We start from the raw sequence: 15,256 nt of genomic DNA, 5'->3' as shown, positions 1-15,256 counted from the left end.
TTGTGCTGTGTGTGTTATTCCATGGCTGTCTTAGCCCTGCTCACTGACCTGCTCTTTCTCTCTTCTCTGCCCACCCTCCGCCCACTGCCTCGGTGCAGCTTTTGCTCTCATTCCATCTGAGCAAAGCGACAAGGAACTGCTGCAGATAGCTTGAGGTGATCTTGTTGCCAGGTACGTGCCATGTTTTGTCCCCCCACATCGTTTTGCATGCCGTGGGTTTCTTCACTGTCCTCCAGCTTAGCCCTCAGAAGGGTGCTGTCTAATGCCCTGCTATCGCACTGTCAGAGCGCTCTGGGCGAATGCATCTGCTGCTCTGTGCCAGAGTCCCCATTTGCTGGCAGAGCGATAGCAACTTGTACAACACTGCCTAATAGGCTGTCACGTTGGAATAGACTGAAGCAAGGGGTAGTTTCTCCAACACTTGCCTATGCCGCAGGGTATGCGCGGGTAGCTCTGAAGAAGTCTGTCCATACTGTGCTGTGTGAATAGAGAAAACAGAAGTGTGTTTCTGCTCTGTTCCAGCTCTTCACACTTGCTGTGATGGGTGCTGCGTGCAGTGGGATCAGCCGTGAGCCTGAGGTGGCGGCGACGGAGGTACAGTATGAAGCTCTGGCTGGTCTTTGTTCCCTGTGTTGAGCCAGCAGAGGGAGCTGCAGATGTACTCTCCTGCAGGAAAGAATGGGCCAAAAAGGGCCTGGCCACCTGTCTGCGCCAGTGCCATTGCTGATTAGTCTGTGTAGAGAGAGATGCATCTTTGCATGGCCTGGCGATCCCGCTGCACAGCAGGAAGAGAAAGAACTGTTAGGAGACATGCAGCTCTTTCTGAAGGAAGGAGCACATTTGCTGCAGCTTTCTCTGCAGATGTGCTCCTCACCTTGAAATCCTCCTGGTTTGTCCTCAGCTCCTGACCACGGCCTGTGCTCTGTTTTGCAGGCTGATAACATGCGGAAGCCGCAGCTGGTGCGTGCTATGTCATCTTTAAACGTACCAGCGATTGCGGCAGCCCATGTTATTAAGAGCCACGTCGCCCAGGGGCCGGGTGAGCTCTCCCTTGAGGTAAGCAGTTACAGGCGTTCCTTGTTGTCATGCATGGGAGAGTACAAGGTGTGAATGCCTCAGGAATAGTCTCAGACACCTTCAGAATGTCTCGTGAGGTGAAGCTTAGAAGGTTCAGTTGCAGCTTAGACTTGTGCTGGGTTGGGAGGAGTTCAGCCATCTCTCCACTATGGTTTGATTGGGCATGTGAAACTTCTGATCAAACAGATCCTGCCCAGTATGTTGTGTAACTCTTGTACCTCCAAGTTCAGTTTAAGAAGAGAAAATACTTTGGGGGCTGCATTGGTGCAATTGCTGTCAAGCTTTAGGATATTCTGCAGCGCAAAAGAAGGCAGTCGTTTGAGCTGTGTTTTCCTACCAGATTTGCTGAATGTGGGATTGACGTTTCAATCTCTTGCAGGTTGGAGATCTGGTGAGCATTGTTGATATGCCACCAAAGGAGCTGAGCCCCTTTTGGAGAGGCAAGCGTGGCTTTGAGGTAGGCACACGTTTCCGACTAGAGAGCACAACTTGAGTAGAGTCAGGAATCTCAGATTGGAGTTGCTCTGCCTGCACAGGAGGGCTTCTGGACACAAATGGTTGCCCTGTGTCGGTGTCAGAGGACCTTCCCTTTGGCTCTGGGCTTGGGCTAATGCCCACCTGTCTTTTTGTTCTTATTACAGGTTGGTTTTTTCCCTGGTGAGTGCGTGGAACTCATCAGGGGAAAACTTCCCGAGTCCCTGGTCAATTCCTTGCCAAAGCCAGGTACATATGTTACATTTGATAATGCGGGTTAGTAAAATGGGGTGGCTTTCAGGGGTTTCGTTAATGCCCGAGTTGAGCAAGATTAGCAAGAGGACTGCATCAAGCCCCATCGGAACACGCAGAGATCTGGCCCAATCTGTTTATTATTGGGCTTGGGGAAGTCACAGAATCCTCCTTGAATGGCTTGGGATTGGAAGGGGCCTAAAGGATCCTCAGGCTCCAAGGCCCCTGCCTCAGTCTGGGTCGCCAGCCTGCGCATTTAGTAGGAGACGAGAGCAGGCTGTCCAGGGCCCCTTCCGACCTGGCCTTGGGCACCTCCAGGGATAGGGAAAATCTGTTCTTGCGTGTCCTTGTTGGGAATGCTCTTCCCGTTGTTACATGCTTTGTCGAATGCATTATGTTTGGCCTCGTCCAACCGAGCCAAGCCTGAAATGAACTTGTTTTTTTGTTTTGTTGCGCAGAGCCAAAGAAACGGGGCAAGTTCATCTCCTGCCTTCGTTCCCTGTTGAAGGCCTGCCCCAGGAGAGCGAAGCAGCCTGAGCCAGAGAAGGAAGGGGTATTTGGGTGTGACCTGGGGGAGCACCTTCTCCGCTCTGGCCGTGATGGTAAGGAACAGCCCATTCCTGAGATCTTCCTCCGTTGGGCATCTAAAGGTGAAAGGGAGATCATATCCAGCAATTGTTTCAGCCTGAAAATGTAGGAAGCCTTCTGGCCACAGAGAGCATCCTGCATCCTTTTCCTAGCTCTTCTGGTCATGAGATTGGACTCCTCAATTCCCCAGGGAGCTGTGATGGAACTTGCAGTGTCTCTGGCTTCCCCACAATCACTTTCTCCAGGCAGATTCTTAGGCCCTGCAACTTCTTGAAAACCAAGTACACATCTCTGTGCAGTTTCCTCACAGCTGTCTCTGCCAGCTTTCTCCTCTAAGGAGGAAGCAAGCAGTAGCCTGGCTGGGCTTAGTGGATGGGATGTGAGAAGGGCACGGCCTGAACCAGGACTTGAGTAAGAAGCTGAGCTAACCGCTGGCTCTTGTTCTGTAGTCCCCCAGGTCCTCCAGAGCTGCTCTGAATTCATTGAGCAGCATGGCGTAGTGCAGGGGATATACCGCCTGTCCGGCGTCACGTCCAAGATCCAGCGACTACGGTAAGAGTGCTGCGACTGACACAGCTGTCAGTAGGGGCCCGTGCCATGCTGCGGGCGTTCAGAGGAACCCCTTCCTTTTCTTGACTGTATTTTGTGTGGCTTTGGACTTGTTTTCGTCTTTCTCAAAGCCCTCTGCCCAATTCTGTGTCCTTCTCTGCAGCCATGAATTCGATACGGAGCAGGTTCCCGAGCTCAGCGTCCGAGACATTCACAGCGTGAGCTCCCTGTGCAAGATGTATTTCAGGGAGCTCCCAAACCCTCTGCTGACCGACCAGCTGTATGACAAGTTCTCGGTAAGCTCAGGGCAATGTCTTGGTAAAGACACGTACCTGTTCCCTGGGCGTCCTGGCTAGTGGTTGCAGCAGTGCCCCAGCTCTGAGGTCTTCTTTCTGTTAGCCCCATGAGGCATGTCTTTGCCACATCCTGCCTCTCACTGATGGCACTTGTGGTGCCAGGAGGTGCTTATTTAAGCTATTCACAATGCTTGTGAGAATTCCCTTTCCTTTGCTGTTCCCCAACTATTGGTAGAATGGGGTTAATAGCAAAGTGGACTTGGAGACAAATGCCTGCTGCGAGGAGCTGCACTGCGCAATCAGGCAGTAAAGCCCCCCAGAGCTTGCACTGCTTGGCCTTGATGGCACAGGCTGCGTGCTGCTGTGTTCCCCTGATGCCTCTTGGAAGGCATCAAGTCTGTCTTGGTGCTGACCACCAGCACGCTGTCCCCACGGTTCCCAAACCTGTGGCAGCTATCTAGGCTGACTGGTGTCTGAATCCCTTCCTGCCTTTTTCCAGGACGCTGCCGGTGCTGCCACAGAGGAGGAGCGGGTGCACAGAATGAAGGACGCCATCCAGCAGCTGCCCGCTCCTCACTACAGGTCAGTGCTGCACTCGGTTTGCGGAGCTCAGCCCTGCGGCCTTTCAGAGGGCGATGATGCGATTCCAGGTGTTGTCTCACACTGGCAACATCATGCCTGTGCACGCTGAAGCGGCTGAAGGCTGCATCGGGTCAATTGATTGGGTCAGTTCCTTGGCACGGGGGCACGGTTGGTGCAGCCGATGGCTGCGGCTGTGCTTTGCAGGGCTTGGTGCTGCAGCGTGGTGGCACTGGGAACGTTTTATCTACTTCATATTCAGGGACGGTAGCAATGACAACAACCAGCATGAAGTGAGGTTTGTTTTGTGCACTGCAGCACGGCTTGCTTTTTGGTGCTGAACATCTGCCTCTCTTGTTTTCCAGGACTCTGGAGTACCTAATGAGACACCTGGCATCTCTGGCAGGGAACTGCTCCGTCACCAACATGGACGCTAAGAACTTAGCGATTGTGTGGGCTCCAAACCTCTTAAGGTAAACTTCTTTTTCTGTTTCAACACGATGCTTAGTTCTGCTCTCCAGAAAGAAAGCAATCCTCCCTTCTTTTTCATCTGATGTGCTCTTCTCCTTTAAAAGCTGTCAGAAGTGGCTGGCAGCAGAGAAGGAGCCTGCACTGCTCTCCCCCAACCCCAGGGGCACAATTTCTAGATGACAGTTTCTACTCACTTGTTTAGCTGGGACTGCTGTGTCCCTGATCATCCAGGAGAATTTCGTCAGTGGCATCGCTGTTTGCCCACTGCGGAAGTCTCCAGAGCCCAGTTTGACTGCTTTGGGCTGCAAAAATTTAGACCTGAGGAAACAGACTTTGGGAAATGACTTGTAAGATCTGCCTTTTCTTCAGATCCCAGCAGAGCCCATCTGCCTGCACAAGTGGAGAAGCTGCCTGCATGGAGCTGCAGACCCAGTCAGCTGTGGTGGAATTCCTCATCAGCCACGCAGATGTCATCTTCTGCTCCAAATCCACACCAGCCGTGGGAGAGGGTGAGCATCTTCCTCCATTAGCTTGATCTTGATCTAATTGAGGCCACGATCTTTCAAATACACTTTGACTCTCAACGGGACAGGAGGCTTCTGGGCTTAGATGAGAACATGGCACCCTGTTGCTGGATCCTGAGAATGTGCGAGGCCAGACTTTACATGGAGAAAACCATCCCTGCCTTTATGATGTTTTGAATGGGGGTGAAGCATGATTGAAGTGTGGCAGCAAAGCTTTCTGAGTTCCCAGACCCATTTTCTAGGGTTTTTTTTTTATGCCAGTTTCGATACAGCGAGCAGCCCTTAATTATGGCTGTGTCCTTTGCCACGAGCATACCTCTGAGCACACGGTTATTTTGAGCTCCTCTTCTTCCAGTGGCTCGGATAAGCAAGTCTGAGAGAAATGCAGAACTGGGATGGCTGTGCTGCTGCTTTCTGATCCTCCGTCTTACCTGTGGTTTTCCCTTGCAGGGCACAGTTCTCTGGCCGGGCCCAAGTCTGTGTGGGAGTCTCCTCCTGCCAGAAAGCTGCTCACCGTGCAGGAGGCACAGGCTCAGCGAAGCGGCCAGAGCAGCTCTCCCGCTGTGACACGGAGCAGTGAAATCGAAGTGGAGGAAGGCCCTGCAGCTGTACCAGGGAGATTCCACACAATCATTGATTTTCCATCTGAAAGGTAAAGAGGACTTCCCTTTCCAGCCCCTATCATCATTGGTCAGGTGGGTTTTATTGGTTTACTTTTTGTCCATTATATCTCCGAGGATTCAACTAACACACAGTTGCCCAATGGGCTCAGTGGAGCCACACAAGGTGCCTTTCCTTCCTGGTTGGGCAGGCAGTCACGAGATGCAGAAAGCCACGCTGGCGTCTATCCTGGTCTGTGCTGGCTGTATCAGGAAACGTTGGGGTTTTCCTGATTTCAGGGCCACGTGCCTGAAACCAGTTCCTGTTCTCCTCTAAGGAGAGCTGTTGGTCAGACTTGCTGGCACTAGAAATTAGAGATGGCAGTGAGCTGAGGCTGAGGTGGTGTTAGCATGTCAGAGATGCTTTCGAGCCTCCCTTATGGCCGCACAGTTCCTCAGAAAGCAGTTACGCCTGCCAGCTCCTGTCCTGTCCAGCTGTGTAGCCTTTACTCACATGCTCTGCATCTTGATTGACATGGTTGAGAGGAATGTAGCCAGCAGGACTTGAGGGCTGAGCTGTAGGAATGGAAAAGTCCTCTGACGTTTGAAACAGAGCGTGTTTCTAAGCTGTGTTTCAGCAGAAAGCAGGCAGTGCCAGGAATGGGCAACTATTGGCAAGGGCTCGGTGCAGCTCTTCCCTCACCCTGCACCACGACTGACAGCATGCTCTGTTTTCTCTCCAGACCAAGTTCTCCCAGTAAGAGGAAGGAGTCACCAGCTGGCAGTTGGTGTTCATGCTTCTGCCTGCACAGACCATCCACTGTGGCCGAACACCAACTGCAGAGCAGTGCCAGGGAGCCCTCTGAAGCAGAAGTCTTGGTCCTGGCAGGTAAGGGTGCAAATCCAGCTTTCAAAACACTGCTTGTCAGCAACACAGGTAGAATTCATGCTTTCAGTGGGCTTGTACCTCCTTCTGGCGTTCAAGCCCATGCCTGACATCTTTGGTTGACTCCTGTCTTTCCCAAATGAGTCTCGCAAGCTGTTTGAAGCCTACTTGACAGGCAGCACCAAGCCTTTTTGTCCATGGGCAGAGAAAGTTGGACGCTAACCCCTGTGTCTCCCCTCCTTCCTAGGTGAATCCAGCCCTTGTGAACCCAGGTCAAATGCTGATGGCTCAGAAAGCGCTTCCCTCAATGGAGAGCTCATGGGAAGCACAGGATGCTGCAGTTCAAATGACAGCCTTCCATATGACAGCAGTGATGGAGAGAAGAACGTCATCGTCGTTCAAGCTCTCATTCATCCCATCCCTGCTGAAGCTGCTGACCTGAGCCTGCCAGACACCACAGGCACCAGCCTGGACTGTGACCCAGTGCCTTTCGAGGACAGCCCAGCCCAAGCACAGCCCGAGTGCCCCGACAGCAGCACCACCATGCAGGCTCAGGTCAGCATCACAGAGGAGAAGCCAAACATCTTGGAGGGGGAGGTAGAATCAGGCCAAGAGTCCCAGGCTCCGGGCAACAGCACGACTTCTGAGACACTCTCGTCAGACAACAGAGAATGAGTCCCATCTTTCCTCCAGACCTCACACCCCCTCCTTTTTCCTATTGAATAAAGGCACGCTCGTGCTCAATCAATGGGATGGGGTGTTGGAAGAAGAAATGCTTAGAAGTGAAAATTTCCAGTGTTCATTTACAAAGAACAGCAGCAGAATTATCATCATCCTGCTGCCAGTCTTCGGTGTTGCTGTTTGAAGGTTGAAAGAGCAGAGTGTTTCTTTCAAGAAAAATTGTTGCGCTTATTTGTATTTGTAAGCACGCTGTTCAGAATGTGGGTGTCACCAATTGTTTTCCAGTGCAAATAACACGACAAAAGTAACACTACAAGTTCCCACATTTTGGAAGGGCGTGTATGGTCTTACCAGATTTTCCGAGTGAAATAACACATGACCAAACACTGCTCCTACTTCAGAATATATCCTGAGTTCATCCCACCTAATACAGACAGAATCATCTTATGCTCTGTTATTAGAGTATGAGAGATGGTTTGCATTGTTGACTAAACATACTTTTAGAATCATAGAACCATAGAATATCCCAGTTTGGAAGGAATCCAAGAAGATCATCAAGTACAACTCCTGGATCCACACAGGACTACCCAAAAATCAGACCCTATGTCTGAGAGCACTGTCCAAAATACTTCTTGAAATCTGGCAAGCTCAGTGCTGTGACTACTTAATCAATCACCATAAATCTTACTTCCATTGATTCCTGAGACATTCTTGGATGACCATGTTCCTAGGTCATATGTATCCAAGTTAGATTACATGAACCAAGCAGATAAATGTGATTTCATCCACAACAATTTGACATAAACCTAAAAGCAATGTGTTTTGTAAATGGGAAAGAAACACAAAGCAGACACAGTTCTTATTCAAACTATAAAATGTCTAGATGTTTCATGGGAAAAATAAATTTATATTGAATATATTTATATGTAAATTTTATTGTACAGTATATTTAAAAGAACATTAAAAACAATGACAAAACGTGCTACTGTTTTATTCGCCTTCACAATGATGATGAATAAAATTAAGTACAGAAGGATGTTGTCCCAGATTAGACTTCTCTAAGTGTAAACTCAGAGACCGAAACTACTGTCTTGATGTTCAGATGTCCTTTGCCCAAACCAGTGGGGTTGCTCAGGTGTGTGTAGGTCTGTGGGTATGTGTGCAAGGACGAGCATGCACATATATGTGTGTGCACAGGGGTGTGCAGAGTGTTGGAGCTGCACAAGGACATTGTGGTACCGGTGTGTGCGTGCACTTTGGGAGTGAAAGGAAGGGGTTACACATGTGTCTGTATGTGTGTGCACAGGGCTGCACTAAGGGATGTGGTTGTGTGAGTGTGTGTGAGCACATGGATAGTGCATGGATGCGGTGGCACAAATGTATGCTTGCACATGGGTGTGCTGAGGAGTTGGGTTGCACACAGGTGCACACAAAGGGATGTTTTCTGGTAGTTGTTGGCACATACAAGTTCCTAGGAATGGTTTGCACACATCTGTGAATGCAAATGAGGACACACGATGTGGCGCGTGAGTGGCACACGTGTGTGCGTGTGCACGTGGATAGGCGGAAGGCTGGGGTGCAGGCTGACCTCTGCTGAGGTGAGTGTGTCCAGGTGTGGAGCCCTCAGTACAAGAAAGACATAGAGATTTTGGTAAGGTGTTCTGGGGACCGTTCAGCTTTTAACAGAAGTCAGGCGTCCTGCAGCAAGAACGACTAGGTTCTCAAATGACTTCAAACGTGCACACCGAGTATGTCTGTCCTGCCGTGCCATCTCTGCTTCTCTTTGATGAATGCATTTTTACGACCACGTGTTGGCCCTGTTTGCTTGTAGAAGGAGGAATGTTAGGTGCAGTTCTCACTGAGAACTTCTGCTAGGATTTCTGTGTAATTTGAATCATGAGTGTTAGCACAGTGAGTTGAAGGAGGGCCCCGGAAGCAAATTTGGTGCTGTTGAAGCACCGTGTGATGAGGTGTCAGGTAAGACGTGCTGGCAGATGTGGAAACCACTTTGGGATTGAGGTGAGAAGGAAAGGCAATGATGGAGCTGATGGCAAAGAGCTTCCTGGGGAGGCTAGGTGATTGTTTGGGACTGGATCCGGTCAACTTCTTGGTTGCTGGTGTCCATCCGCAGTTTGTGGAGCAATTTTCTGGGTCTGTCTGGTAGGACTGAGGCTTGGGCCAGGCCAGGGCGAATCCAGTGTGCTTTGCTCTCGTTCTTATTGCTTGTTTTTGCTCAGGAGGGCAGGTGGCAATCCTCATGGACCAAGGCCTGTGGGTGGGGTTTGCAGAGAAAGAGGTCTTGCAGTCCTTGTGTGACACCCATGGAGCTGTAGCGAGGCTGCATCAGTATAAAACGCTAGAAATCCACAGAAATCTGAAGGTGGGTTGTCGTCTCAAGTGATGCCGGAGGGGATGTGCGTGCTCCTTTACATATGCGTTGTCTGCCTACTGTATGGCGGGTGGGCTTGGAAAGCTGGTACCATGTTTCTGTTGTCGGGAGAAGCGGATATCAACTCTTCTCTCCATTGAAATATTTAACAAAAGCGCCTCTGCTTGCTTCTTAGCATATGAATCATAGAATCATAGAATCACCAGGGTTGGAAAAGACCTAAAAGATCATCCAGTCCAACCATTCTCCTATTACCAATAGCTTCCACTAAACCATGTCCCTCAACACAACATCCAGTAGTTCCTTGAACACCCCTAGAGTCAGTGACTCCACCACCTCCCTGGGCAGTCCATTCCAGTGCCTGGCCACCCTTTCTGACCAGTAATACCTCCTGGTGTCCAGCCTGAATCTCCCCTGCCGCAGCTTGAAACTATTCCCTCTAGTCCTATCAATAATGACACGAGAGAAGAGGCCAACCCCAGCTCACCACAACCTCCCTTCAGGAAGTTATAGAGAGCAATAAGGTCTCCACTGAGCCTCTCTTCTCCAGGCTGAACAATCCCAGCTCTCTCAGCCGCTCCTCATAAGGCCTGTTTCCTTGTTTATAGACTCAAGGAAAGTTAAGGAGAAATGTCCAGAGAATGGCTTGGGTTGGAAGGGATCTTTAAGACAACCTATTTCCAGCTTCTGGCTGTGGTCACAGTTGCCATCCAGGATCAGGCTGCCTAGGACCAAATACTGGTGTTTGAATAACTCCAAGGATGGGGTATCCACAGTTTCTCTGGACAGGCTGTGCCAGTGCCTCACCACCCTTGTCACAAATAATTTCTTACTGATATCTAATCTAATCTAATTGAGTTCATGGCCACTTGAGGAACCTGAACTTGCAGAAGTATATGGGTCCCGATGAGATGCATCCCAGCATCCTGAGGGAATTAGCTGATGTTGTCTCAAAGCCACTCTCTATGATATTTGAAAAGTCACAGCAGTTAGATGAAGTTCCTGGTGATTGGAAAAAAGACAACATCAGACTCATTTTTTATGAAGGATAAGAAGAATGACTCCAGGAATTATCAACCTGTAAGTCTCACCTCTGTGCCAGAAAAGATGATGGAACAGATCTTCCTGGAAGCTATGCTAAGAAATATGGAAGGCAGGGAGGTGATTTGGTAGAACAGGCATGGCTTCACCAAGGGCAAATCCCTCTTGACCAACCTAGTGGACTTCTGTGATGGCATAACTGCATCCATGAACAAGAGAAGAGCCACTGACATCATCTATATGGACTTCAGTAAGGCATTTGACACCGTATCTCACAACATCCTGCTTTCCAATTTGGAAAGATATGGATTTGATGGATAAACTGTTCGATAGACAAAGAACTGGCTGCAGAAGTGAATCTGGAGTGATGGTCAATAGCTCCATGGAGATCAGTTATGAGTGGTATCCTGCAGGATTCAGTGCTTGGACCAATACTCTTTAATATCTGAATTAATTACATCAACAGAGTAGTTAAATGTACCTTCAGCAATTTTGCTGATGATGCCAAGCTGCTCCTGGAAATAAGAATAAATACATGAATGTATAGCTACTCTTTGCTTCATCTGGGGGATACTATTTGTTTTTTTCAAATTAGGTTTTAATGTGTGGCAATATTTCCAGGTAGTTTATTTACACTTCCTATATGAAAAGCTGATGCAGTAAATTGTTATGGGAAGAAAAAATAAGACAGTTACTTTATGAAAGTTTTCTATTTCTGTCTTTTCTTTCAAATATATGACATGGTTGTGTTACTGTGTGTTGCTGGAATTTGTATTGTATTCATTTTTCTGAAAAGTGCTTTATGTATATAATGAAAATTATGTTATCTGTTTTAGAGAAGTGTGATTGTGTGAATGACATTAGATTTCTTCTTCTTCAAGAGGTAGCATTTCTCAGCAAGACTGGTATATAGTCTTTGTTGACATTCTAATATTGCTAAAGGGCTAATCTAGTCACATGAGCCCTTGTAACTAGGGCTAATCTAGTTACATGCATTTGAATGTGTTGGTGGACCTTAGGGGTGTGGTTGACTGTGTAGGTAAGCCCTAAATTCTCATGCCCTTGTGACCTCCACCTACTCATGCACCACAGTTTTTCTTGGGAACTTGCTCACAGATGCAGAAACTTTGGCCTTCAGGTTGATTACTCTGATTTCTCATTACCCTTTGACCTCTGGGACTTCATGCGTTGTGAGTATCCATGGGAACTTGACAGGCTATCACCCTCATGCACTGTTTGGCCTAGAAGATTTTTCTGAGTACTTCTAAGTACAGTATATTTAATAGTAAGTATTGACTTGCCTTTCAAAGCAGAATTATGTGACACTGATAGGATTGATTCTATCACTTCTAATGCTGACTATGCAAGGTGAACTTAAGGGAAACAAAGAAGAACTTAAGGGAGCAAAGAAGAACTGAAGAGCCTGATCAGGTGACCTTGCCAGGAGGTCTGTCTCCTCTTTGAACGCAAAGCCCCCTGGGGAATGTAGTTCTTCTGTTCCGGGCAGGTACCCAGAACTTGAGCATTAACACTTTACCTCCCAGTGCACTACATGATGCTATGATGTGGAATACCAGTAACCAAAAATCATAAAACCATGACATTCCACTCTGTATTCTACATCACTACATCATGCTTAATATATGCAAGCAAACCATAATTAACTAGGATTAAACACACACACAAAACCATATATATATACATGCAATTACTGACTGTGCTCCCCCAGTGTCAAATTCACTTGTGGTACACACTGAACTTCCCATTTTTCTGTATCACCCACCAAGTGCACCCAGGTCCCTGGGCAAAAACAGTTCCACGAAGAGGCTTGCCCTTCCCAGAAGCTGGAAAGACCCAAACTGCTTTTCCCAACATGTTCTTTACATGTACTACAGGGACCTTATCTCCCTTGATAGTATGTAGGAAGGACCATCACTACTGATAGATCTTTGGGTGTTGACTAACCAGGTGGCTTCTGCCAAATGTTTCTCCCAGTGCTTAAATGTTTCACCACCCATTGTTTTCAACATGGTTTTTAACAACCATTTGTATCATTCAATTTTACCAGAAGCTGGTGCATGTAAGGGGATATGACAAATCCACTCAATGCCATGATCTTTAGCCCAAGTATTTACAAGAGAATTTCTGAAATGAGCACCTTTATCAGACGCAATTCCTTCTGGGGTGCCATGTTGCCACAGGATTTGTTTCTCAAGACCTAATATGGTGTCTCAGGTGGTAACATGGGGTACTGCAAATGTTTCAAGCCACCCAGTGATTGCCTGCACCATAGAATCATAGAATCATACAATAACAAAGGTTGGAAAAGACCTAAAAGATCATCCAGTCCAACCATTCTCCTATTACCAATAGCTCCTACTAAACCATGTCCCTCAACACAACATTCAGTCTTTCCTTGAACACCCTCAGGGTCAGTGACTCTACCACCTCCCTGGGCAGTCCATTCCAGTGCCTGATCACCCTTTCTGAGAAGATATACTTCCTAATGACCAGCGTGAATCTCCCCTGCAGTAGCTTGAAACAGTTCCCTCTGGTCCTATCACTAATGACATGAGAGAAGAGGCCCACCCCCAGCTCACTACAACCTCCCTTCAGGAAGTTATAGAGAGCAATGAGGTCTCCCCTGAGCCTCCTCTTCGGCAGGCTGAACATTCCCAGCTCCTTCATCCTTTCCTCATAAGGCCTGTGCTCCAGACCCCTCACCAGCTTTGTTGCCCTCCTCTGAACACGTTCCAGGGCCTCAATGCCTTTCTTGCAGAGAGGGGCCCAAAACTGGATGCAGTACTCGAGGTGCAGCCGCACCAGTGCTGAGTACAGGGGAACAATCAACTCTCTGCTCCTGCTGGCAACACTGTTTCTGATGCAAACACTGTTGCTGTGCTTACCATGGTAAGCACATAACACTAACCATTGTGAGATTGTGGCAAAGTGATATAATCCACCCGCCATGCCTCCCCAGTTTTCATTCATGTTACTAATAAGATATTATGACATGAGGACTGAGCCATGTTACACTTTCAATAAAGTTTTGTACAGAGATATAACTGTCTAGGGAATGTTTAAATCTAGCAGTTTTAAGGAAATAACAAGATCTTTTTTACACCGATTCTGTAGAAGTATACTATTTCTATGCCTCCCGTAACATCATTTTAAGATCTATACCTTTCACAAAATATTTATACATCCTGTAGATTGTTATAGGTTCAGTTAATTGTATCCATGTCATTGTCTATTTTCATTCCCGAAGAATTAATTATACAAATTATATCCTCACAATGAAACTACAGTAAGGCATAAACGATTTATTTTGGGTCATTTACCCTGATATGGGAAACTGAGGCTTACTGGTTTCCCCAGTGCCAATTATAGAAACAAAACAAAACAAAACAAATCAACAACAACAACAAAAAACCTATACATATTTAAAATTGCTAGGTTTCTTTACTTATTATGAAGGATATATATTTAAAATGCCCCTTGATAGCACATGTGCTGTCTCACCCAGTATAACACTATCACTGATAGGTATATTTTCACATATCCTCTTATTTTGGCATGTGAGTTTGATTTATGTATGCAAGACATAAAGATAATTCTACTTGTTGGGTTAAGGGATTTAAAGATTATTTGGACCATCATCCTGAATTACTGCAGTATCTGTTGCAACTGTTTCATAAGTATAGGAAACACAGATAAGTTTTCTTCCAAAAATGAGGTCCAGTAATGAAAAGTGCCTAATATTTGAGAATACTGATAGGTTTGTAGTCTGTTATTTGTCACAAACAAAAAGAATGATGAAACTTTGGCCCTGCAAAGACAATTGTGTGAGATATTCATGATAGAAAAAGCATCTTTAATTTTTCCTTTCATATAGCATATTTCATCTCACTTTTGATCTTGAATGGTTATTATTTTAATGGCATGAAGTAGATATCCTTTAATTTTATTGATGCGTGCAGAACAAGAAGACTCTATCTATTCATAAAAATGAAGGAGATGAAAAACACAAATGCTTGTAAATGTCTTTGTGGAGTATGAAGGAGATGCACCTCATTTTTTTTTGTCCTAATCCTATCCCCTGTGCCTTAGAGGAGCAAAAACTGTTCAGTTGCTGATATCTGAAGGATTCAGTCCATCATGTGTAGAACACTGTGAGAAGGTTTGTGTAACAGGAAATGTTGGGAAAGATGAGATCTTAGGATGGAGAGAAAAGAAGTAAAGAGAGTTTTACAGTAGGGATCCAGAGCATAGTGCCAGTGGGAATAAGTCCACCAAGTCCACCAGCTCTGGTGTAATAATGATTAACGCCACCATTAATTATAAATAGTAGCTATTGGATCTTTTTGTGGCTCACTTTTTCTTCTCAGATTGTCTTAAATATTAAGCCCATTTTCCTCTTTTTAAGCTTTTTTTTTTTTTTTTAAGTGTAAAGAATAAATTTCTCCGAGAGATTTTAAAAGACCTTTTTTTACATGTTTTAATCTTTCATTCATCCTAATATATGTGCTAATCTTGATTATTATACAGTGGATAGATTCCATTTTAAATACTTTTTTCTTTGCTAGAACATGAGTCAAACTTTTGTAATTCAAACACTCCTTTAGGTCTGTCATTTAAATACTTAAAAAAGAATCAGGTAATGTTGGTCTAAGCTATTACAGGAAGGACTCATCATATAGGGAAGAAAGTATTCAGTAAAAAATAGCTGAGCTCCTTTAATCTTGTAATTATATTCTCGCTCTCTCACTTCTAAAATGTTCAAAAGTGTTTAAGCCAATAAAACACAAGTTTTTAAAGTAACTGTTACAATGATGTGTTAACAGCCTATG

General features: G+C 46.4%; 1 protein-coding gene and 1 long non-coding RNA gene across 9 annotated transcripts in view; one reads left to right on the top strand and one right to left on the bottom strand.

Annotated features, from left to right (window-relative positions):
- LOC116652501 overlaps positions 1-1,784 on the bottom strand; it is a 659,218-nt gene extending 657,434 nt beyond the window's left edge. The window contains exon 1 of the long non-coding RNA XR_004305591.1: positions 1,717-1,784. This is a non-coding gene — a long non-coding RNA (uncharacterized LOC116652501). The remainder of the gene's footprint in view (positions 1-1,716) is intronic.
- The window catches only part of LOC107306151 (rho GTPase-activating protein 32-like), a 670,538-nt gene extending 665,477 nt beyond the window's left edge, over positions 1-5,061 (top strand). For 3 of the 8 annotated variants that reach the window (XM_032441341.1, XM_032441350.1, XM_032441348.1), the window contains 9 exons: positions 523-594; positions 934-1,056; positions 1,457-1,534; positions 1,719-1,800; positions 2,262-2,405; positions 2,841-2,943; positions 3,104-3,236; positions 3,736-4,288; positions 4,656-5,059. In XM_032441341.1, the coding sequence (XP_032297232.1) occupies positions 523-594; positions 934-1,056; positions 1,457-1,534; positions 1,719-1,800; positions 2,262-2,405; positions 2,841-2,943; positions 3,104-3,236; positions 3,736-3,927 (927 nt within the window). In that variant the 3' untranslated portion in view covers positions 3,928-4,288; positions 4,656-5,059. Of the gene's footprint in view, positions 1-522; positions 595-933; positions 1,057-1,456; positions 1,535-1,718; positions 1,801-2,261; positions 2,406-2,840; positions 2,944-3,103; positions 3,237-3,735; positions 4,289-4,655 lie in introns of all 8 variants that reach the window. The other 5 variants (XM_032441352.1, XM_032441354.1, XM_032441334.1 and 2 more) reach the window with 3 other exon arrangements.
- Positions 5,062-15,256: the final 10,195 nt, after the last annotated feature.

This window comes from Coturnix japonica, chromosome 1 (assembly GCF_001577835.2).
Source record: "Coturnix japonica isolate 7356 chromosome 1, Coturnix japonica 2.1, whole genome shotgun sequence".
Lineage (NCBI taxonomy): Eukaryota > Metazoa > Chordata > Aves > Galliformes > Phasianidae > Coturnix > Coturnix japonica.
This window is presented reverse-complemented; position numbering and strand designations above follow the sequence as displayed.